The following is a 22,937-nucleotide window of genomic DNA, read 5'->3' on the forward strand; positions in this document are numbered from 1 at the left end:
TTTGACAAGGGATACGAGGAACGATGGACTCAGGAGGTATTTGTTATTACTCATATTTTTCCAACAGATCCTGTAACGTATACTTTGGCTGATGAAAATGGAGAAGTTATAGATGGAAAGTTTTATTATCATGAAATGACTCGGGTTTTTTATGAACAAGATCAAGTTTATAGAATTGAAAAAATTGTGGGTCATAGAAAATTCAAGGGTAAAAAACAAGTAAAAGTTCGTTGGGAAGGACACTCTGCAGAGTTTGACTCTTGGGTGGATGAATCAGAAATTTTAGATATTCAACAGGGGTAAAGAAAGTAGTATTTTACCATCTGATAGAACATGAACTTTGTCCATCATATCTAGAATGTCAACCTTTGAACGGGAAAAAACCAAATCAACCAACATCAACTACACATCAATCAACATCGACAGAACAAAATGAATAATGATTTTATTCAAATTTCATTTTTATGTTATTAAAACTTTTTGAAAATAAATTCAATTAAAATTCAAAACTGGGTTTCTATGTGAAAAGAGGGAGGGATGGTGTGTCAAAAAGTCAATGACCTGGTTTCAGTGAGAGAGAAGAGAGTTTAGAGAAAAAAATAGAGTACATAATAGTCTGATTTTCAAAATTAGCTCATTCTTGTCATTATGCAGCCTAGCGAGCTGCGGTTTTTTTTTCGCTCTCGATTTTTTTCTTTTTTAAATCATATCAGTTATGCCTCAATTTGAAAAGTAGAGTAATCACCTAGCGGTTGTCATCATATCAGTTATCACCTTATCAGTTATCACTTTATCAGTAATCACTTTTTTCGAAATTTAATGTAGTTTTGATAACCAGTTTACCGTAATCACCGTGTCAGTTATCATTTTATCAGTAATCACCTTATCAGTAATCACCTTATCATTGCATTATTTAACCCACCATACTCTGATCCCAAGGCATCCTCATTCATGTATAATCACTCTTATCACACTCTTATCAGTAAGTTTTAAATTTATCAGCTAATCACTTTCTGATATGATGGGATGATTAAAGTATTCTCACAGAGGCAGTTAGAAGTGAAAATAAAGCACAGGGGGCGGAGCTTGCTAAGCCCCGCCCCCTGTGCTTTATTTTCACTTCTAACTGCCTCTGTATACTACTGAGGTTTGTTTCGATAATCTTCGCGACGTCGCTGGCTTGAAGTAGTCGTGGCGATGACCTCGCCCTGACCTCCTCCCTTCTGCGAGCTGCGATCAAATCGGTGGCGAACGTCTTGAAATCCATTTCCATTGGCCCGTTTTCCAGTTCAAAGGCCGCCGAGGAAATACGGGAGGATTCAAACCCGCGTCTACTGAAGAAAACCTCAGCCCAGGTATTATAGACTACTACATCCTCTGATCGACGAGTCTATCCGGTACCGACACAGATAAAAATGGTGGGGGAAGTTAATTTCATAAAAAGTACCCTGATTTTTGGAATTTCAATAATAATTTTATGGATTTCTAGATTAAAAAAGTCCTGTTTTTAGGAATTTTAATTATAATTTTGTTGATTTCTAACCCGGGAGGATTCAAACCCGCGTCTACTGAAGTAACCTTCAGCCCGGGTATTATAGACTACTACATCCTCTGATCGACGAGTCTATCCGGTACCGACACAGATAAAAATGGTGGGGGAAGTTAATTTCATAAAAAGTACCCTGATTTTTGGAATTTCAATAATAATTTTATGGATTTCTAGATTAAAAAAGTCCTGTTTTTTTTGGAATTTTAATTACAATTTTGTTGATTTCTAACCCGGGAGGATTCAAACGCGCGTCTACTGAAGTAATCTTCAGCCCGGGTATTATAGACTACTACATCCTCTGATCGACGAGTCTATCCGGTACCGACACAGATAAGAATGGTGGGGGAAGTTAATTTCATAAAAAGTACCCTGATTTTTGGAATTTCAATAATAATTTTATGGATTTCTAGATTAAAAAAGTCCTGTTTTTTTTGGAATTTTAATTATAATTTTGTTGATTTCTAGATTTAAAAAGTCCTGATTTTTGGAATTTCAATAATAATTTTGTTGATTGCTAGATTAAAAAAGTCCTGTTTTTTTGGAATTTTAATTACAATTTTATTGATTTCTAGATTAAAAAAGTCCTGTTTTTAGAAATTTTAATTATAATTTTGTTGATTTCTAACCCGGGAGGATTCAAACCCGCGTCTACTGAAGTAACCTTCAGCCCAGGTATTATAGACTACTACATCCTCTGATCGACGAGTCTATCCGGTACCGACACAGATAAGAATGGTGGGGGAAGTTAATTTCATAAAAAGTACCCTGTTTTTTGGAATTTCAATAATAATTTTATTGATTTCTAGATTAAAAAAGTCCTGTTTTTTTGGAATTTTAATTACAATTTTGTTGATTTCTAGATTAAAAAAGTCCTGTTTTTTTGGAATTTTAATTACAATTTTATTGATTTCTAGATTAAAAAAGTCCTGTTTTTAGAAATTTTAATTATAATTTTGTTGATTTCTAACCCGGGAGGATTCAAACCCGCGTCTACTGAAGTAACCTTCAGCCCAGGTATTATAGACTACTACATCCTCTGATCGACGAGTCTATCCGGTACCGACACAGATAAGAATGGTGGGGGAAGTTAATTTCATAAAAAGTACCCTGATTTTAAGAATTTCAATAATAATTTTATTGATTTCTAGATTAAAAAAGTCCTGTTTTTAGGAATTTTAATTATAATTTTGTTGATTTCTAGATTAAAAAAGTCCTGTTTTTAGAAATTTTAATTATAATTTTGTTGATTTCTAACCCGGGAGGATTCAAACCCGCGTCTACTGAAGTAACCTTCAGCCCGGGTATTATAGACTACTACATCCTCTGATCGACGAGTCTATCCGGTACCGACACAGATAAGAATGGTGGGGGAAGTTAATTTCATAAAAAGTACCCTGATTTTAAGAATTTCAATAATAATTTTATTGATTTCTAGATTAAAAAAGTCCTGTTTTTTTGGAATTTTAATTACAATTTTATTGATTTCTAGATTAAAAAAGTCCTGTTTTTAGAAATTTTAATTATAATTTTGTTGATTTCTAACCCGGGAGGATTCAAACCCGCGTCTACTGAAGTAACCTTCAGCCCAGGTATTATAGACTACTACATCCTCTGATCGACGAGTCTATCCGGTACCGACACAGATAAGAATGGTGGGGGAAGTTAATTTCATAAAAAGTACCCTGATTTTAAGAATTTCAATAATAATTTTATTGATTTCTAGATTAAAAAAGTCCTGTTTTTAGGAATTTTAATTATAATTTTGTTGATTTCTAGATTAAAAAAGTCCTGTTTTTAGGAATTTTAATTATAATTTTGTTGATTTCTAACCCGGGAGGATTCAAACCCGCGTCTACTGAAGTAACCTTCAGCCCAGGTATTATAGACTACTACATCCTCTGATCGACGAGTCTATCCGGTACCGACACAGATAAGAATGGTGGGGGAAGTTAATTTCATAAAAAGTACCCTGTTTTTTGGAATTTCAATAATAATTTTATTGATTTCTAGATTAAAAAAGTCCTGTTTTTAGGAATTTTAATTATAATTTTGTTGATTTCTAGATTAAAAAAGTCCTGTTTTTAGGAATTTTAATTATAATTTTGTTGATTTCTAACCCGGGAGGATTCAAACCCGCGTCTACTGAAGTAACCTTCAGCCCAGGTATTATAGACTACTACATCCTCTGATCGACGAGTCTATCCGGTACCGACACAGATAAGAATGGTGGGGGAAGTTAATTTCATAAAAAGTACCCTGATTTTAAGAATTTCAATAATAATTTTATTGATTTCTAGATTAAAAAAGTCCTGTTTTTAGGAATTTTAATTATAATTTTGTTGATTTCTAGATTAAAAAAGTCCTGTTTTTAGGAATTTTAATTATAATTTTGTTGATTTCTAACCCGGGAGGATTCAAACCCGCGTCTACTGAAGTAACCTTCAGCCCAGGTATTATAGACTACTACATCCTCTGATCGACGAGTCTATCCGGTACCGACACAGATAAGAATGGTGGGGGAAGTTAATTTCATAAAAAGTACCCTGATTTTAAGAATTTCAATAATAATTTTATTGATTTCTAGATTAAAAAGTCTTGTTTTTTTGGAATTTTAATAATAATTTTGTTGATTTCTAGATTAAAAAAGTCCTGTTTTTTTGGAATTTTAATTATAATTTTGTTGATTTCTAGATTAAAAAAGTCCTGTTTTTAGGAATTTTAATAATAATTTTATGGATTTCTAGATTAAAAAAGTCCTGTTTTTAGGAATTTTAATTATAATTTTGTTGATTTCTAGATTAAAAAAGTCCTGTTTTTAGGAATTTTAATTGTAATTTTGTTGATTTCTAACCCGGGAGGATTCAAACCCGCGTCTACTGAAGTAACCTTCAGCCCGGGTATTATAGACTACTACATCCTCTGATCGACGAGTCTATCCGGTACCGACACAGATAAGAATGGTGGGGAAGTTAATTTCATAAAAAGTACCCTGATTTTAAGAATTTCAATAATAATTTTATTGATTTCTAGATTAAAAAAGTCTTGTTTTTTTGGAATTTTAATTACAATTTTATTGATTTCTAGATTAAAAAAGTCTTGTTTTTTTGGAATTTCAATAATAATTTTATTGATTTCTAGATTAAAAAAGTCCTGTTTTTAGGAATTTTAATTATAATTTTGTTGATTTCTAACCCGGGAGGATTCAAACCCGCGTCTACTGAAGAAAACCTCAGCCCGGGTATTATAGACTACTACATCCTCTGATCGACGAGTCTATCCGGTACCGACACAGATAAGAATGGTGGGGGAAGTTAATTTCATAAAAAGTACCCTGTTTTTGGAAATTTCCATCATAAATTTATGGATTTCTAAATTTTTTTTTCTAATTTTTCGATTTCTAAGCGATGAAGTATTTTACTTCTGTGGTTTATAACTCACGTCTATCAAATTGATCGTCATTTGATTTGTCTCGATCCATTGCTTTCTTGTCCACCGTTTGTTGCACTCGACCGTTCCTCATCTATCACGACTGTTGCTCTTCATGCGCTGTGGTTCACCACTGAAAAAGAAAACATTAATTCATAAACGAAGTAAGCAAACAGGGAATATAAGTACGAGATCAATCATGGTTCCGTGGAGATTTCAAAGATTGCCAGAAAAGAGAAGATAGAAGAGTCACCATATAGTACGGGAAAATGGTGGACGACTGAGCCAAGAAGATGAGATGAGGAGACTGGGGGGTCAGTGGGCGGAGTCTAGTAGAAAACAGCCATCTGTTGGTCTAATTGGATAAGTGATTTCCCATGGAGATAAGTGAGCAGGTGGTTTGTGTTAACAGTAATGAGACAATAGGCAGGTGACTATCTATTTTATGTTGTCTTGGGAAAGCCCACGGAAAAAGCAGGAAAGAGATTGATGAGGTCAAGCAAAAACGTGAATATTCAAACGAAAGTGAAGTTGGGTGACAGGTGACGATAGTCATCTGGGGGGAAGGACAGGTGGGCCCTCTTATCCTACCGTTCAAGGTTCCAAGTTTCCCCCAAAGTCACCCGTTCGGACCGATTTCTCAAAGAGATAAAAAGGCAGATGGTAATACGTGAAGAAACGTGTCCAAAACAATATACCAAGAGAGACAATGTGTAAATTAGTTGACATGTCTACGTTGGAGAAAGACATCTGCTATTTCCTCGATCTATAACAGTGGGAATAATAATAGGGGTCAGGGAAAACGTAAGTTTTGTATGACAGTAGCTAAAAAACATACTTGTCAAGGGCCGGGCCGGGCTTTTTTTTCAAAACGTCAGGCCCGGCCCGGCCCTTCAGGCCCGTCTTTTTGGAGGGAATTTTTTTTTCAATTTTTTTTTCAATTTTTTTTCAAATTTGATTAAAGGTGTACTAAGATGAACTCAGACTTTTCTCATAGAATAATATGAGTGTCTTTATGTCAATTTTTTTAATGAAAAATTGAAAATTGAAAAAAAAAATTGAAAATTTTTCTCAAAAATCCCATATCCCTGACGAGACGGGGCGGCCCGGCCCGGCCCGGGCCGAATCTTTTCAGGCCCGGCCCCTCATTTGACAAGTATGCTAGAAAAGGATGTAGTAGTCTATAATACCCGGGCTGAGGTTTTCTTCAGTAGACGCGGGTTTGAATCCTCCCGGGTTAGAAATCAACAAAATTATAGTTAAAGTTCCTAAAAACAGGACTTTTTAATCTAGAAGGGCCCCGAAGTCAACAAGACTCCGAAAAATCAAATTTAATCCCAGATGGAACACCAGACTGCTTAGGTAACTATGAAGGACGTCAACTGAATATCGACGAAGCTCTGAGAACACTCATCGAGAATTCAAAAAAACCATATCTGATTTTTTCGATGTTTGGTCCGTTTCCGACATTAAATAAGAAGGTGTAAAAGTTTTAGCCAACTCAAAAATGGGTTTTTTTAATAACTTTGTCAGTTTCGGTCTGATCAGCAAGATTTTCACACCATTCGAAAGAGCCAAGATCTCGACACTCATGATAGATGACGTGTAAAGCTTTGACCATTTTTGTTTAGATTGTCAACTCCTCTTATGGTTTGAACGCGAACACTGGTGCCATAGGTATAACTGAAGTTCGGTTGAATTTTTGGGTATTTTCAGCCGAATTTAAAGATTTCCAGAGCATTTTTAGTCATTTCCAGAGCATTTTAAGTCTTGAAATTTTCAAGTGGTTTTTGCTCATTTTCAGCAATTTTCTCAACAATTATCGAGTATTCCCAAATCTCCCAAACTAGGTATCACTGAACTTTGGCAGATTTTTGGGTATTTTAGCAAAAAATGGAAAAATAGATATTTTTGACTGAAATTTTGACTTCACAACTGCGCCCCACCGCGAACGAGAGAGTATCGGTGAGAGACGCAGAGTTTTTTTTTTGGTTTTCATCATTTTTGATATTTTTTTGATATTTTTCTCTTAGAAATTGGCAAAAAATATTAAAACTTGTGAAAATAGATTAAAAATAGTGGAAATCTGTTTTGCGCCAGAAAAAAACTCTCGCAGGTACTCTCTCGTTTGCGACGGATTGTTGTTGTAAGAAAATTTATTTGCTAATAAGAAAAGAGAGAATTAAATTATTAAACGGCAGGAATATTCTATTTAAGCAAAACTTTTTGCATGGCAACTTCGAGCTTAGCCGGGCTCTCAGTAACGTTTGCATTTAGCAACGTTTGCATTTAGAAGAGCCTCAATCTTGGCCTCAGTTGTTTCCTTTCCTCCAGGAATAATAACTGGAGTGTTTCCCATTAGGTGGAGCAATGAGATCTTGCAACGAACGATACAACTGGTTTCAAGTTCTACATGTTTCTGTAAATAAGAAATCATTATAAAACTCATTCGCTAGAGTTTAGTCTGCTAGAGTTTAGAAAATCAACCAACTGTTCGAAAAATTATTCATATTCACTATTTTAGCATATTTAATGAATTCACCACAAAACAATTAGCATCTAATCTCGAACACTTCTCCATTTTTCATTTCATTCAGTACTGTTTACCTCATGCAATGAAGCCGTTTCTATTCTTCCTCTTATCAGTTTTCAGCGTTTCCAATGCGTGTTTGGTGATTCAATACTCCGTTCCACGTTAGTTCATCTCTATATACGTATATTTTTTCTGTTCAAATTTCCAGCAGCCTGCGCTTGTAAAGCTCAGAAACTGGACAGTTCAAATATTTTCAAAAACGTTCAAGAAGGAAACATATATTTTTATAATGTGACGACAAGTATTATTAAGGTGAGACCTTAAACTTTTAGAGATTGAGGGAGACACTGCTATTTCTCGGTTTTAGCGATTTTTTGGGGCCCTTCTGATCTTTGAACATCAACTTTCTACTTTTAAGGCACCAGAACTGAAAATCGATGATTGTTCGGTGTCGATGTATTGTGAAGAAGACTACAAGTTGTTTGTATTTGATACAGGCAATGTCAATGAAGAATTCGTGAGTGGTCTGAGTCAGGAGTTATCTGAACTGTTAATTATCTACAGTTTGGTGAATACCCCGCAGAAGGGTTCTGCAACCCTTATCCACCTCAGAAATGGCTAGTCACTACTAATAGTGGGGAGCTTAAGCAGTTTAGCCAACTCAATGGTGTATGTGTTAAGAAAAGTGAGCGCAAACCCAGACAAATATGAACTTAACAATTAATTACTACGCATAATTTCAGCAATATGTCCCTGTACACACGTTGAACTTGACAATTCTAATGGAGCAGACTATCTGGGAAACACGGATTATTACCAGACCACTTTGAAATATTACAGATTTAGTCAATCCAATATTACAGTAGGAGCAGACGGGTGTCAAAAGACACGTTTTTGTTCGGATGGGCTCACGCGTCTAACATTTCTCGGTGGTCGGGACAAAGACACCTTGCCAGCTGAAGTGAGTTCCATTCTCATAAAACTTTGGAAATCGCGTCTTTATATGTATCTTCTCAGTCTGTGATAGTTTCACTGTACTCTGCCAAAAACACGAAAACTGAACAAAAATGAACTAGGACCGTCCTTGTTTTTATCTGATAGCAATGCTTGAGCTAATTTGGAATAAATAATAAATTTTACCAATTTCAGCTTCGGGGACTCGATTATCAAGACTCCGTATGCTTTCATAACACGAAATATTCTCCGTGGGAAATGAATTATTGGAGACCAACCGTCGTACAACGCACTTACGTACGGTTTGTCGCTGCGGTTTGCGCCGACTTCTGTTAGTTTGGAATCGAATCTTGTTTTTTGAATTAAGGTTTTTTCAGCTCACAAACTGGATACCGTCTAAAACTACTGTTCCAGCTGGTATTGTTGAAATATGATGTAATAAAGTATTTTATTTTTATTTTTTTGAAATTTGAAATTTGATGTTCTTAGCTCTGCAAAGTCAAAACTGGCTAAGAATGCTGGATGACTAAAGCTGCTTATCAAGCGTTCAGCAAATTTTAAAATTTAGTGCCAAGTCTAGTGGAGCGAGGCTGCAACTTAGTACTCGGGTAGAGGAAAAGTAGGGACGACGCGTTGGGAACAAATAGAGCGATGAGCTAATGAGCTTCATCCCCATTGTGGCGTCAGTAGAGCGCGGTTTCAGAATTCCAAATAGCACATTCCAGCTTAAAATGTCTAACCCAGGTTTCTAGACAGAAAGTGTTTCCAACCTGAGAAAAAATTACTCAACTTTGAGTTCAGTGGTAAATATGAGTATAAGCTTATTGAGCAATCAAATAATAAGTGTAATAAAAGGGGGAAATGAACCAATGGGAAATGAATCAGAAAGAATTGGGGGATTGACAACAGTTGGGGGAAAATGAGTCTGTGATCCGACGATTTGATACAAACACGAACAGATAATTCAAATACAGTATTAGTCGAGAATTTAAGTTAGAACCGCGCCCCACCTCAAACCAGATAGAATCGGCGAGAGACGGCCCATACTCCCAGGGGCATTGGGACAGGGGGCATCGTGCTCATAGGGAGCATTCATTCAGAGGGGTCACTAAATCTTAGGGGGCATTTCACTGATACTCTTAGGGGTCATTTCTCATATGCTCATGGGGGACATTGGCCCTTATTCTCAGAGGGGTCGTCGAAGTTCTCATAGGGGGCATCAATATTTTCAGAAGAGGCATCAGTTTTCTCAGAAGTGTCATCAGAAAAATTGCTACAAAAGTTGAATAAGGTTAGTTTTCGATAATTGGATGGCCAGATAAACTTGATTTAGCGTGCTTTGAGAAATTTGACAGAAACTCAATGACAACAAAGACTCGTCGACTTCACATTTGTTTTAGCCCAAATATGTGACGCTAGATATTAGAGATTCTGAAATGTCACCAAAAATTATTCACAACATTCCCCATCTTTCTAATATGTTAGAAATGCCGCGAGGTTTTAATCTATGAAAAGTAATTCGAAATGCTCTACAGGTCACAAATAAATTATATCTAGTGTCATTTTGAATACAGTTGAAAAAAACATGTGAGACTTGAAGTTTTTAGTTAGATAAACAATTAAAATTTTGAGACAATTAGTGAGGCTGTGGCACATGCTCAGTGTGAGGTATTCGGTAAACAACTACCGGTAAATGCAGTTTTCGGTAAATTACCGGTAATTTACCGGTAATTTTTACCGAAAATTTACCGGTAAATTTTCGGTAAATATTTACCGGTATATTACCGGTAAATCATCGGTAAATTTACCATTGAATTTACCGGTAAATTTACCGAAGTCTACCGAATACCTCACACTGCACATGCTCAAAGCTGACTATTTTTAACTAAAACTGCGAGTATCGCGTTCTTTTTGGAGAGTACTGTAGATATAGTCAATGAGAGATTGTCAATGAATATTGTAGTCCATGAGAAAAATGTAGTCATTGCGACGTGTATTCAATGCTTTTTTGCCGATAAATTTCACAATGATTAAATAGATGTTTTTTGACAAAGTTACTAATGACATTATTTCAATACATCTTCTACGAAAAGATTATCCCAATAGAAGCTTTCTGACAAACTAACAAAAATCTTTTAAGAGAAAGAAATAGCAAAAGAGCCTTTGATATTGGGGTTGCACAGTCCTTCAAAGTGATAATCCGCGACGGAGCGCGATTGCGACGATCGCTGGCGCGATTCTCGTTTTTCAGCTTAAAACCCAATTTTTCACCGATTTCTCGAAATTTCAGCGTTTTCGCTGGTTCAAAAGTAGTAACAAATGTTCTGCGGACAAAAATACATCGTTTGAGTGTAACCTTCTCTCACATTGTCGAAAAATAAAAAGTTGAAAGACTTTAAAGAAAATCAACTGAAAAGACCATTTTTTGCCATTTTCAGAAGGAATACGAAAAAATTGAGTGATTTCATTTGTTCTCGTTTAGTAACATTTATGAAGATGACTGTTGCGAACATTTTAAGCCTAAATACGTGTTATAATATTCAGAACTGGAATTATTGAATCAATTTTTAAGTTCAACTTTTTTCCAAAAATTCAGTTTTTTGTTAATTTTTCGGTCTAGAAGTACTTGAAAGGCTTCAAAAGAGCATAACAGCAACTGTCAAGACTTAAATAGCAGGAGAAATGCACTTATTATTGAAATTTTGAGAGTTTTTTGTGTCTCCAAAAAAAAATAAAACTGACTTTTTGGCGTTGAAAAGCTGTATATCATGGTTTGATGGGCACATATTCACTTCTACACCTTTTTTTTCGACTAATTCACTCGTTTTATTATAGAACTCGGTAATTTTGCTCGCAAGCTCAATTAATTGAATTTCGGGTTACTGTAGAATTTAAAGGGAGGGGACGCAAAACTTTAAAAAACGGGAAGCGCGCCAGCTATGTCTGTTGTGCGCATTATCACTTTGAAGGACTGTGGGTTGTAAATTATTGAGAGAATCTTTTCGAAGGAAAACTTTTTGGAGGAAAATAACGTTTAATCAAAATTTCTCAAAGGCCGCTAAATCAAGTTTATCTGGCCTCCAATCATCGAAAACTAACCTTGTCCAACTTTTGTAGCAGTTTTTCTAACAGTTGGTTGATTTTTCGGTCAAACTAAACTCTAGCGAATGAGTTTTAGAATTATTTTTTATTTACAGAAAAATATAGAAATTGCTTCAAAAAAACTCAGAATCAGCGAAAAAGTGAATTTTCACCCATTTTTCGTCAGAATCCGATAGGAAACGCAAAAACCTATATTTAAAATACCTCCAATTTCTTCTCTGCGTCTCTCTGATTTCTCGTGTTGTGCGCCACTCTCTCGTTACTGTTCAACGGAGCGCGCTTGCAATTTACACGTTTTTCCGCATTTTCCTCATTTTTCTTAAATTTTCCCTATAAAAATGGCTCTCGCTACACTTTTCATCCCGTATTCATTCTATTTTGGACTATATGATATTTACTACAAAACCGACACAAAATTGGATGATTTGGAGAGCTCGGAGGCTCAGAAATTGCTTATCAAGTGGATTTTAAAGAATATTCTGATTATCGCCTACTTTTTTCCCGGATTACCGCTTCGATGGTTTATAAATGAAACGACATTGCTGAAATATGGATCGGCTGGAATCGCTTTGACAACTGTGTGGATTCCGTGTGTGAAAGTGAGTAAAATTTCGAAAATTTTGAAAAAAAACTTGTTTTTTTGGTAAAATTGTTTAAAATATTCCTTTTTCAGAATTCTCCGACACTCACAATACTTCTAATGATTCTCCACGTCATCTGCTTCGTCGTCGGACCATTCAACACGTTCAGAAACTTTTTGCGAGGCGGATATCGTCAATACCGCGGATCTACCCTCGTTCAGTACATAAATATGTTCAATTTATTCGGAAAAAGCGATAGTTTTTCACTTTTTCAAATTTTCTTTCACCAAACCGAAACCGGAAGACCCATATCTTATGCAAAAGTTTCTTTCTGCGAGTTTTGTTCTCGCCCCGCTCACAGAAATTGATTTTGTCCGTGTCGAAAGTGTTATTAGTGTGATATTGTTTGCAATTTCCTCCGTTTTGTATTAAAAATCAATTTGTTACATTTGAAAACAAGTTTTATGGCATTTTCGTAACAAAAATTGTCAAAAGCCACTGAAATGATTATATAATTCAAATTCCCTCCATTCACATTCCCTGCGTCTCTCCATTTTCATGTATTGAACCCCACACTCTCGCCTCTGCTCAACAGAGCGCGCTTGCATTATACAGCTCTTCTTCTTTTTTTAAAACAATTCCACCACAAATATGAATATTTACATGTTTTTTGCACCATATATGTGCTATTTCGGTCTCTATGATATCTACTACCATGATTTCGATAAATTGGACGAATTGGGATGCTCGAAACTCCAAAAATCGCTTGTCAAGTGGATGATAAATAATTTTTTCGTCTTCCTTTATTTTCTCAACGAATTTCATTTCCGATGGATTTTAAGCGGTCGGAATTTGTTGAAAATCGGATCGATTGGAGTGGCGCTGACAACTGTATCGATTCCATGTGTAAAAGTGAGTGAAAATTAAAAATTTAAGCTTTAAATAGAAGGGAAAGGGCGGAGTTTCCGAGTTTTTTGAGCAATTTTCATAATAAAAATCTCAAAAATACAGTTTTCGAACCAAAATTTTTACATTTCCATTTGAAAGTCGATAGTGATTCAAAAAACCAAGAGAACAACCGAAGATTTTCCGTTAATCGTTTGATTCTGATGGATTTTACCATTTTAATCTATAATTATAAGAGAAATCGCAAAAAATGAATTCCGCAACTAATAATCAAAATTTTCAAACAAGTTGTCAGTGTTTTCACTCAATTTCCGTCTCAAAACTGTTTTGAACCGATTGAATTCATTGAAATCATCGAAAATTAGAATTTTTGAATTAGCTGCGGTTTCAAAAAAATTGAGAGAAAAATAGAAAAAATAGGTAAAAGTTTAGTCTTTCGGTTCGAATTTATTCGATTTTCCGCATTTTTCTCTCAATTTTCCCGAAAAACTGCAGAAATTACGTTTTTTCATACAATTTTCATTTTTCCAGGACTCCGCCAATCTGTTGATTCCTCTAGTGCTAATCCACGCGTTCTGCTTTGTCATCGGACCGCTTCATTATTATATCCAATATATTCGCGAATACATTCAAAGATTCCATCGAGAACCCAACGACAATGATTTATTCATATTTTCTTGTTTCTTCTGGCTTTTGACTGGAAATGGAATCGTGAAGCACTTTATCAAAGCGCGAGTTCCCGACAAGCTGATATTAATGGATCATTTATCTTATATGCTGGTTCCACAGACCCCGCTGGATTTCGCCAAAGTGGAAAGTGGCCTGGCGATAATGCTATTCGTGTTGACAATGATTCCAGAACGAGTTCATGTGGAAAAGGAAATGTTGATAATTGTGTGCATTTTTTTGTATGGTTTAGCATATGTCGTTTATTCTTGTGTTTGTTATTCATGTATTTGACTTCAAAATTTGCTCCAATTGCCGTTATTTTTGCTGTAAAATTCATTAAATTTGTATTTATTCTATTATTTCTCTCTGCGTTTCTCTACTTTTATGTGATAAACCTCATTCGCTTCTGTTCAACAGAGCTTCCCTGTATTTTGACAAATTTCTTTGGTATTATTTTCACAAAGTGTACGATCACACCCTGGCTACATATGTAAATGCGATATATTAAGAAATTGCTTATTTCTGAAAGTTTCACTTAAAAAAATGAAGGTGAAAAACGTCTTTTACAGCGAAGTGCCTTTGTACACACAATCTTTTATTAGAACGACACGCTTGTCTTACAACCGCACTCTTTCGAAATCGAAGAAGTTATGTGCGAAATTGAGAGACTCGGAGAAAAAGAGACATTTTTCACGAGCATGTGGAGCGCAGTTGTAAGAAATGTGCCGAGCTAATACAGCGGCAATTTTTAATTTTTCTCAGTAGGCAATCAATTAAATGTGTTTTTGAATAATTTTTTCTCGTTTTTTGTTATTAAAGCATCAATCATATACAATAATTCGTGGGTTGTTACTCTTTTTCGCTATCAGTTCTTGAAAAATTCATGGATTTACAGGAGGGGGGAAAACAACGATATTTTTTTCAGAAAAAAGACACTTGAGGAGAAGTGACTGCTACAAGAGAGGAATCGAACCGCGAAAAAGGAATCGAATCAAGTGGTTGACCAGAATAATGTGCATGTTTGAAATAAAAAAACAAATGTAGCACTTTTAGGGCATGGCAAAACGCCAATATATATATATTTCCTCTCGTGCTGACCAGGGATGTGCGGAAATTTCGGAAATCGGAATTTTTTCGAATTTCATTTTCGGAAATTTCGGAACTCAGAAATTTTTCCGGATTATTCTTTTCGGAAGTTCCGGAAATTTCGGAAACTCGGTTTTTCAAACTTTTCATAGTCAAAATGCAATAAATATGCAGTAAAAACTAAAAAATTTGTAAATTTTGACTCAGGTGAGACGTTTTGGCACCGTTCACGTTGGATTGAGAGCAATTTCTTTCGATTCCGCACAGATTCTCTTTTTTTTATCATCATGACAATATATGAAATTTCGGAAAAATTTCTCGGAAATAAGAAAATGACACGTGAAGTAACGATATTGAAGAGACAAAAGTTACGGAGCTCTCATTAAAAACTCCCACTCGTGGAAAATATCAAACACCTTACCATTTGCTAACAAAGGAAACAAAGAAAGTTAGGTTTGAACGTGTGAGAGAATCCATCCTGGAACTTGTTGGATCTGAAAACGTGGATCTCTTTCCTTATAATACATCCACTCCAAACAGTGCCAACAATCGTCTTCCTCTTGAAATCTACAATGATGATGAATCAGCAGAGAAAGTGAGGGAATTCATGGGTCCTGTTGTTGAGCAGCTGAATCAATTAATTGATGTTGAAGTGGAAATTAGAGACAAATTGGTCAAAATTCCAGTTCAGCTATTTCTTGTGGGGGGACATGAAGTTTATCTATAAAATGATAGGGCATCAAGGAGCATCTGCAACGTGCAGTTGCCTTTATTGTCATAGTCCGGGACAACAAAAAATCTCTAACTACAAGAGAGGAGAGATATGCATGCTTCGCACTGAAACTGGCTACTTTCTCTACAGTTTGAAAAGTGGCACATTCAGAAAAAGCGTGAAAGAAGGGTCATCACTCATTTTTAAACTAGTCCCCCTATCAAGAATTGTTCTCTCCAGTCTCCATATTGTTATGGGCTCAGCTCAAACATATGGTTTCAACATCAGTAAACAGTTAGCCGACAGCCAAGACGCTGCTGAACCGACCCCTCTACCCAAATCTTCTCAGAAACTGAAAAGAGAAGGCAAAGGAGAGCTAGGTAAATCTGAGAAACTAGTTAAAGATTGTGATCTACACATAACCGCAATGAAATGTGTCAAGAAATCTTATCAAAACATCATTCTCAAGACTATCAAAAATGTGTGTCTACCGAGACTCAGCTATGCTTTTTTACTGCATCTACAGTGAAAGCAGCGACCAGGCTCGAATTCTAATGTTCACCGTTACGACAAATTGCAACCCGGGGAACAATAGAGTGCGGATGCATAGAGCTCTGGCCTCTGAAAATTTATCTTATTCTAAATGTTTTCATTGGACCGTTTTGATATTGACTTTGCTTTTGATACATTTGAATTATTTCGAAATGTTTGAACATTTTTTCCCTCATAAACTTTAATGACGGTAATTTTTCTGTACATTAAATTTGTGTTTCTTTTCCATATTTTTGCTTCTCGCTAGGCAAACGGCCCCGTGAGGCAAATCCGCCGGACAACGCTGTGTAGGTTTTTCTGCCATTATTTTTTATCGGCTATATAAAAAAATTGGAACCAAAATTTTTAAAAAACGCTTTCATAAGATTATTGTTTTTCGATCTAGTTTTTGTAGAAAAAAATTCTAGTCGTTTTGATGCCTCCTTCATATAGAAAACGAGATTTTGTTGAAGTCACTATCGTCAGTGTTAATTTCTCTTCCACAAACTTTGACGAGGTTTAAAAAAACTGAATCCATAAATTTCAAAAAACGTTTTTTTAAAGATTTCTTTTCGATCTAGCTTTTGTAGAAAAAATTCCAGTCGTTTTAAGGCCTCCTTTATATAGAAAACGAGATTTTGTTGAAATTAAATCCTGATGGTTTAGTTTTTGAAATGGCCTAGATTTGAAGAAGCTCACGAACTAGCTCACAAGGTAACCTTTTAAGTGGTCCCTAATGCCATCAAAAATGACCTATACAGGTCGAAAGAGCATGTTTCAAAACCTATAAATCAACTTTCAAAAGTTGCTGCCGTGACCTGTAAGTGTAAACGGAGAAGGACTTTGCCGTATCCTTCCGTCTAAAGTACAGAAAACAATGGTTAACAGTCGACTGTGTTTATTAAGGAAGGCGGAGAGAGCTCCAGATGGACTGGCTCCCTCCGTCCTTCAGTGTGATGGAACTGAATAGAAGATGTAATTCTCGTGAGGCCTGGCACCGCGTGCCTTTTCTTCCCTCGTCTCTCTTACTCAAGTGGCCCCACGCGTGATGCGCGTGCCACAAGAGTGACAGAGACTCGGGCGATAGAATAAGAAAGGGACCAACGACCAAGAGGCCGAAGACCCTTTCACATTCCGCTGAAATTTGTCAAAAATTGAAAGAAAAGGAAAGAAGAAAAGAAAATAGTAGCGTCTTACCTGATTTATCGGAGGATCTGTGTAGATTGTCTCATCTTCTAATTGAAAAACGTAGCATAAAATAGAAGGACGAAAGAATTGAAAAGAAAACAACGGAATAAATTAGAACAATCGTGGTGAAAAATCAGCGTGTGCTGTAGAGCGCGATTTCTCAACTTGTGCCCACTTCGCGCCAATGTGGTGCCCTTTCTAGATTTAAAAAGTCCTGTTTTTAGGAATTTTTGTTATAATTTTGTTGATTTCTAACCCGGGAGGATTCAAACCCGCGTCTACTGAAGAAAACCTCAGCCCGGGTATTATAGACTACTACATCCTCTGATCGACGAGTCTATCCGGTACCGACACAGATAAGAATGGTGGGGGAAGTTAATTTCATAAAAAGTACCCTGATTTTTGGAATTTCAATAATAATCTTATGGATTTCTAGATTAAAAAAGTCCTGTTTTTAGGAATTTTAATTATAATTTTAATGATTTCTAACCCGGGAGGATTCAAACCCGCGTCTACTGAAGAAAACCTCAGCCCGGGTATTATAGACTACTACATCCTCTGATCGACGAGTCTATCCGGTACCGACACAGATAAGAATGGTGGGGGAAGTTAATTTCATAAAAAGTACCCTCATTTTTGGAATTTCAATAATAATTTTATGGATTTCTAGATTAAAAAAGTCCTGTTTTTAGGAATTTTAATTATAATTTTGTTGATTTCTAACCCGGGAGGATTCAAACCCGCGTCTACTGAAGAAAACCTCAGCCCGGGTATTATAGACTACTACATCCTCTGATCGACGAGTCTATCCGGTACCGACACAAATAGGAATGGTGGGCGAAGTTAATTTCATAAAAAGTACCCTCATTTTTGGAATTTCAATAATAATTTTATGGATTTCTAGATTAAAAAAGTCCTGTTTTTAGGAATTTTAATTATAATTTTGTTGATTTCTAACCCGGGAGGATTCAAACCCGCGTCTACTGAAGAAAACCTCAGCCCGGGTATTATAGACTACTACATCCTCTGATCGACGAGTCTATCCGGTACCGACACAAATAGGAATGGTGGGCGAAGTTAATTTCATAAAAAGTACCCTGTTTTTTTGAAATTTTAATTATAATTTTATTGATTTCTAAATTTAAAAAAGTCCTGTTTTTAGGAATTTTAATTATAATTTTGTTGATTTCTAACCCGGGAGGATTCAAACCCGCGTCTACTGAAGAAAACCTCAGCCCGGGTATTATAGACTACTACATCCTCTGATCGACGAGTCTATCCGGTACCGACACAGATAAGAATGGTGGGGGAAGTTAATTTCATAAAAAGTACCCTGATTTTTGGAATTTCAATAATAATCTTATGGATTTCTAGATTAAAAAAGTCCTGTTTTTAGGAATTTTAATTATAATTTTAATGATTTCTAACCCGGGAGGATTCAAACCCGCGTCTACTGAAGAAAACCTCAGCCCGGGTATTATAGACTACTACATCCTCTGATCGACAAGTCTATCCGGTACCGACACAGATAAGAATGGTGGGGGAAGTTAATTTCATAAAAAGTACCCTCATTTTTGGAATTTCAATAATAATTTTATGGATTTCTAGATTAAAAAAGTCCTGTTTTTAGGAATTTTAATTATAATTTTGTTGATTTCTAACCCGGGAGGATTCAAACCCGCGTCTACTGAAGAAAACCTCAGCCCGGGTATTATAGACTACTACATCCTCTGATCGACGAGTCTATCCGGTACCGACACAAATAGGAATGGTGGGCGAAGTTAATTTCATAAAAAGTACCCTGTTTTTTTGAAATTTTAATTATAATTTTATTGATTTCTAAATTTAAAAAAGTCCTGTTTTTAGGAATTTTAATTATAATTTTGTTGATTTCTAACCCGGGAGGATTCAAACCCGCGTCTACTGAAGAAAACCTCAGCCCGGGTATTATAGACTACTACATCCTCTGATCGACGAGTCTATCCGGTACCGACACAGATAAGAATGGTGGGGGAAGTTAATTTCATAAAAAGTACCCTGATTTTTGGAATTTCAATAATAATCTTATGGATTTCTAGATTAAAAAAGTCCTGTTTTTAGGAATTTTAATTATAATTTTAATGATTTCTAACCCGGGAGGATTCAAACCCGCGTCTACTGAAGAAAACCTCAGCCCGGGTATTATAGACTACTACATCCTCTGATCGACAAGTCTATCCGGTACCGACACAGATAAGAATGGTGGGGGAAGTTAATTTCATAAAAAGTACCCTCATTTTTGGAATTTCAATAATAATTTTATGGATTTCTAGATTAAAAAAGTCCTGTTTTTAGGAATTTTAATTATAATTTTGTTGATTTCTAACCCGGGAGGATTCAAACCCGCGTCTACTGAAGAAAACCTCAGCCCGGGTATTATAGACTACTACATCCTCTGATCGACGAGTCTATCCGGTACCGACACAAATAGGAATGGTGGGCGAAGTTAATTTCATAAAAAGTACCCTCATTTTTGGAATTTCAATAATAATTTTATGGATTTCTAGATTAAAAAAGTCCTGTTTTTAGGAATTTTAATTATAATTTTAATGATTTCTAACCCGGGAGGATTCAAACCCGCGTCTACTGAAGAAAACCTCAGCCCGGGTATTATAGACTACTACATCCTCTGATCGACGAGTCTATCCGGTACCGACACAGATAAGAATGGTGGGGGAAGTTAATTTCATAAAAAGTACCCTCATTTTTGGAATTTCAATAATAATTTTATGGATTTCTAGATTAAAAAAGTCCTGTTTTTAGGAATTTTAATTATAATTTTGTTGATTTCTAACCCGGGAGGATTCAAACCCGCGTCTACTGAAGAAAACCTCAGCCCGGGTATTATAGACTACTACATCCTCTGATCGACGAGTCTATCCGGTACCGACACAAATAGGAATGGTGGGCGAAGTTAATTTCATAAAAAGTACCCTGATTTTTGGAATTTCAATATTAATCTTATGGATTTCTAGATTAAAAAAGTCCTGTTTTTAGGAATTTTAATTATAATTTTAATGATTTCTAACCCGGGAGGATTCAAACCCGCGTCTACTGAAGAAAACCTCAGCCCGGGTATTATAGACTACTACATCCTCTGATCGACGAGTCTATCCGGTACCGACACAGATAAGAATAGTGGGGGAAGTTAATTTCATAAAAAGTACCCTGATTTTTGGAATTTCAATAATAATTTTATTGATTTCTAAATTTAAAAAAGTCCTGTTTTTAGGAATTTTAATTATAATTTTGTTGATTTCTAACCCGGGAGGATTCAAACCCGCGTCTACTGAAGAAAACCTCAGCCCGGGTATTATAGACTACTACATCCTCTGATCGACGAGTCTATCCGGTACCGACACAGATAAGAATGGTGGGGGAAGTTAATTTCATAAAAAGTACCCTGATTTTTGGAATTTCAATAATAATCTTATGGATTTCTAGATTAAAAAAGTCCTGTTTTTAGGAATTTTAATTATAATTTTAATGATTTCTAACCCGGGAGGATTCAAACCCGCGTCTACTGAAGAAAACCTCAGCCCGGGTATTATAGACTACTACATCCTCTGATCGACGAGTCTATCCGGTACCGACACAGATAAGAATAGTGGGGGAAGTTAATTTCATAAAAAGTACCCTGATTTTTGGAATTTCAATATTAATCTTATGGATTTCTAGATTAAAAAAGTCCTGTTTTTAGGAATTTTAATTATAATTTTAATGATTTCTAACCCGGGAGGATTCAAACCCGCGTCTACTGAAGAAAACCTCAGCCCGGGTATTATAGACTACTACATCCTCTGATCGACGAGTCTATCCGGTACCGACACAGATAAGAATGGTGGGGGAAGTTAATTTCATAAAAAGTACCCTGATTTTTGGAATTTCAATAATAATCTTATGGATTTCTAGATTAAAAAAGTCCTGTTTTTAGGAATTTTAATTATAATTTTAATGATTTCTAACCCGGGAGGATTCAAACCCGCGTCTACTGAAGAAAACCTCAGCCCGGGTATTATAGACTACTACATCCTCTGATCGACGAGTCTATCCGGTACCGACACAGATAAGAATGGTGGGGGAAGTTAATTTCATAAAAAGTACCCTCATTTTTGGAATTTCAATAATAATTTTATGGATTTCTAGATTAAAAAAGTCCTGTTTTTAGGAATTTTAATTATAATTTTGTTGATTTCTAACCCGGGAGGATTCAAACCCGCGTCTACTGAAGAAAACCTCAGCCCGGGTATTATAGACTACTACATCCTCTGATCGACGAGTCTATCCGGTACCGACACAGATAAGAATGGTGGGGGAAGTTAATTTCATAAAAAGTACCCTGATTTTTGGAATTTCAATAATAATCTTATGGATTTCTAGATTAAAAAAGTCCTGTTTTTAGGAATTTTAATTATAATTTTAATGATTTCTAACCCGGGAGGATTCAAACCCGCGTCTACTGAAGAAAACCTCAGCCCGGGTATTATAGACTACTACATCCTCTGATCGACGAGTCTATCCGGTACCGACACAGATAAGAATGGTGGGGGAAGTTAATTTCATAAAAAGTACCCTCATTTTTGGAATTTCAATAATAATTTTATGGATTTCTAGATTAAAAAAGTCCTGTTTTTAGGAATTTTAATTATAATTTTGTTGATTTCTAACCCGGGAGGATTCAAACCCGCGTCTACTGAAGAAAACCTCAGCCCGGGTATTATAGACTACTACATCCTCTGATCGACGAGTCTATCCGGTACCGACACAGATAAGAATGGTGGGGGAAGTTAATTTCATAAAAAGTACCCTCATTTTTGGAATTTCAATAATAATTTTATGGATTTCTAGATTAAAAAAGTCCTGTTTTTAGGAATTTTAATTATAATTTTGTTGATTTCTAACCCGGGAGGATTCAAACCCGCGTCTACTGAAGAAAACCTCAGCCCGGGTATTATAGACTACTACATCCTCTGATCGACGAGTCTATCCGGTACCGACACAGATAAGAATGGTGGGGGAAGTTAATTTCATAAAAAGTACCCTCATTTTTGGAATTTCAATAATAATTTTATGGATTTCTAGATTAAAAAAGTCCTGTTTTTAGGAATTTTAATTATAATTTTGTTGATTTCTAACCCGGGAGGATTCAAACCCGCGTCTACTGAAGAAAACCTCAGCCCGGGTATTATAGACTACTACATCCTCTGATCGACGAGTCTATCCGGTACCGACACAGATAAGAATGGTGGGGGAAGTTAATTTCATAAAAAGTACCCTCATTTTTGGAATTTCAATAATAATTTTATGGATTTCTAGATTAAAAAAGTCCTGTTTTTAGGAATTTTAATTATAATTTTGTTGATTTCTAACCCGGGAGGATTCAAACCCGCGTCTACTGAAGAAAACCTCAGCCCGGGTATTATAGACTACTACATCCTCTGATCGACGAGTCTATCCGGTACCGACACAGATAAGAATGGTGGGGGAAGTTAATTTCATAAAAAGTACCCTCATTTTTGGAATTTCAATATTAATCTTATGGATTTCTAGATTAAAAAAGTCCTGTTTTTAGGAATTTTAATTATAATTTTAATGATTTCTAACCCGGGAGGATTCAAACCCGCGTCTACTGAAGAAAACCTCAGCCCGGGTATTATAGAC

General features: G+C 35.8%; 2 protein-coding genes across 2 annotated transcripts; both read left to right on the forward strand.

The window, feature by feature from the left end:
* Positions 1-7,590: 7,590 nt before the first annotated feature.
* Positions 7,591-8,798, forward strand: GCK72_002860 (uncharacterized protein; the record flags this gene model as incomplete). The annotated part of the gene is made up of 6 exons (XM_053723653.1): positions 7,591-7,669; positions 7,717-7,820; positions 7,927-8,025; positions 8,073-8,193; positions 8,372-8,469; positions 8,658-8,798. The coding sequence occupies 6 exons, from the start codon at positions 7,591-7,593 to the stop codon at positions 8,796-8,798; spliced, it is 642 nt and encodes a 213-aa protein (XP_053592298.1).
* Positions 8,799-11,902: 3,104 nt separating this feature from the next.
* On the forward strand, positions 11,903-14,011 carry GCK72_002861 (uncharacterized protein; the record flags this gene model as incomplete). Its single annotated transcript, XM_053723654.1, has 4 exons — positions 11,903-12,163; positions 12,238-12,365; positions 12,988-13,057; positions 13,583-14,011. 4 exons carry the CDS (start codon positions 11,903-11,905, stop codon positions 14,009-14,011), a joined length of 888 nt encoding a protein of 295 aa, XP_053592299.1.
* Between the last annotated feature and the right edge of the window lie 8,926 nt (positions 14,012-22,937).

This window comes from Caenorhabditis remanei, chromosome I (genome assembly GCF_010183535.1).
Source record: "Caenorhabditis remanei strain PX506 chromosome I, whole genome shotgun sequence".
NCBI classification, from domain to species: domain Eukaryota; kingdom Metazoa; phylum Nematoda; class Chromadorea; order Rhabditida; family Rhabditidae; genus Caenorhabditis; species Caenorhabditis remanei.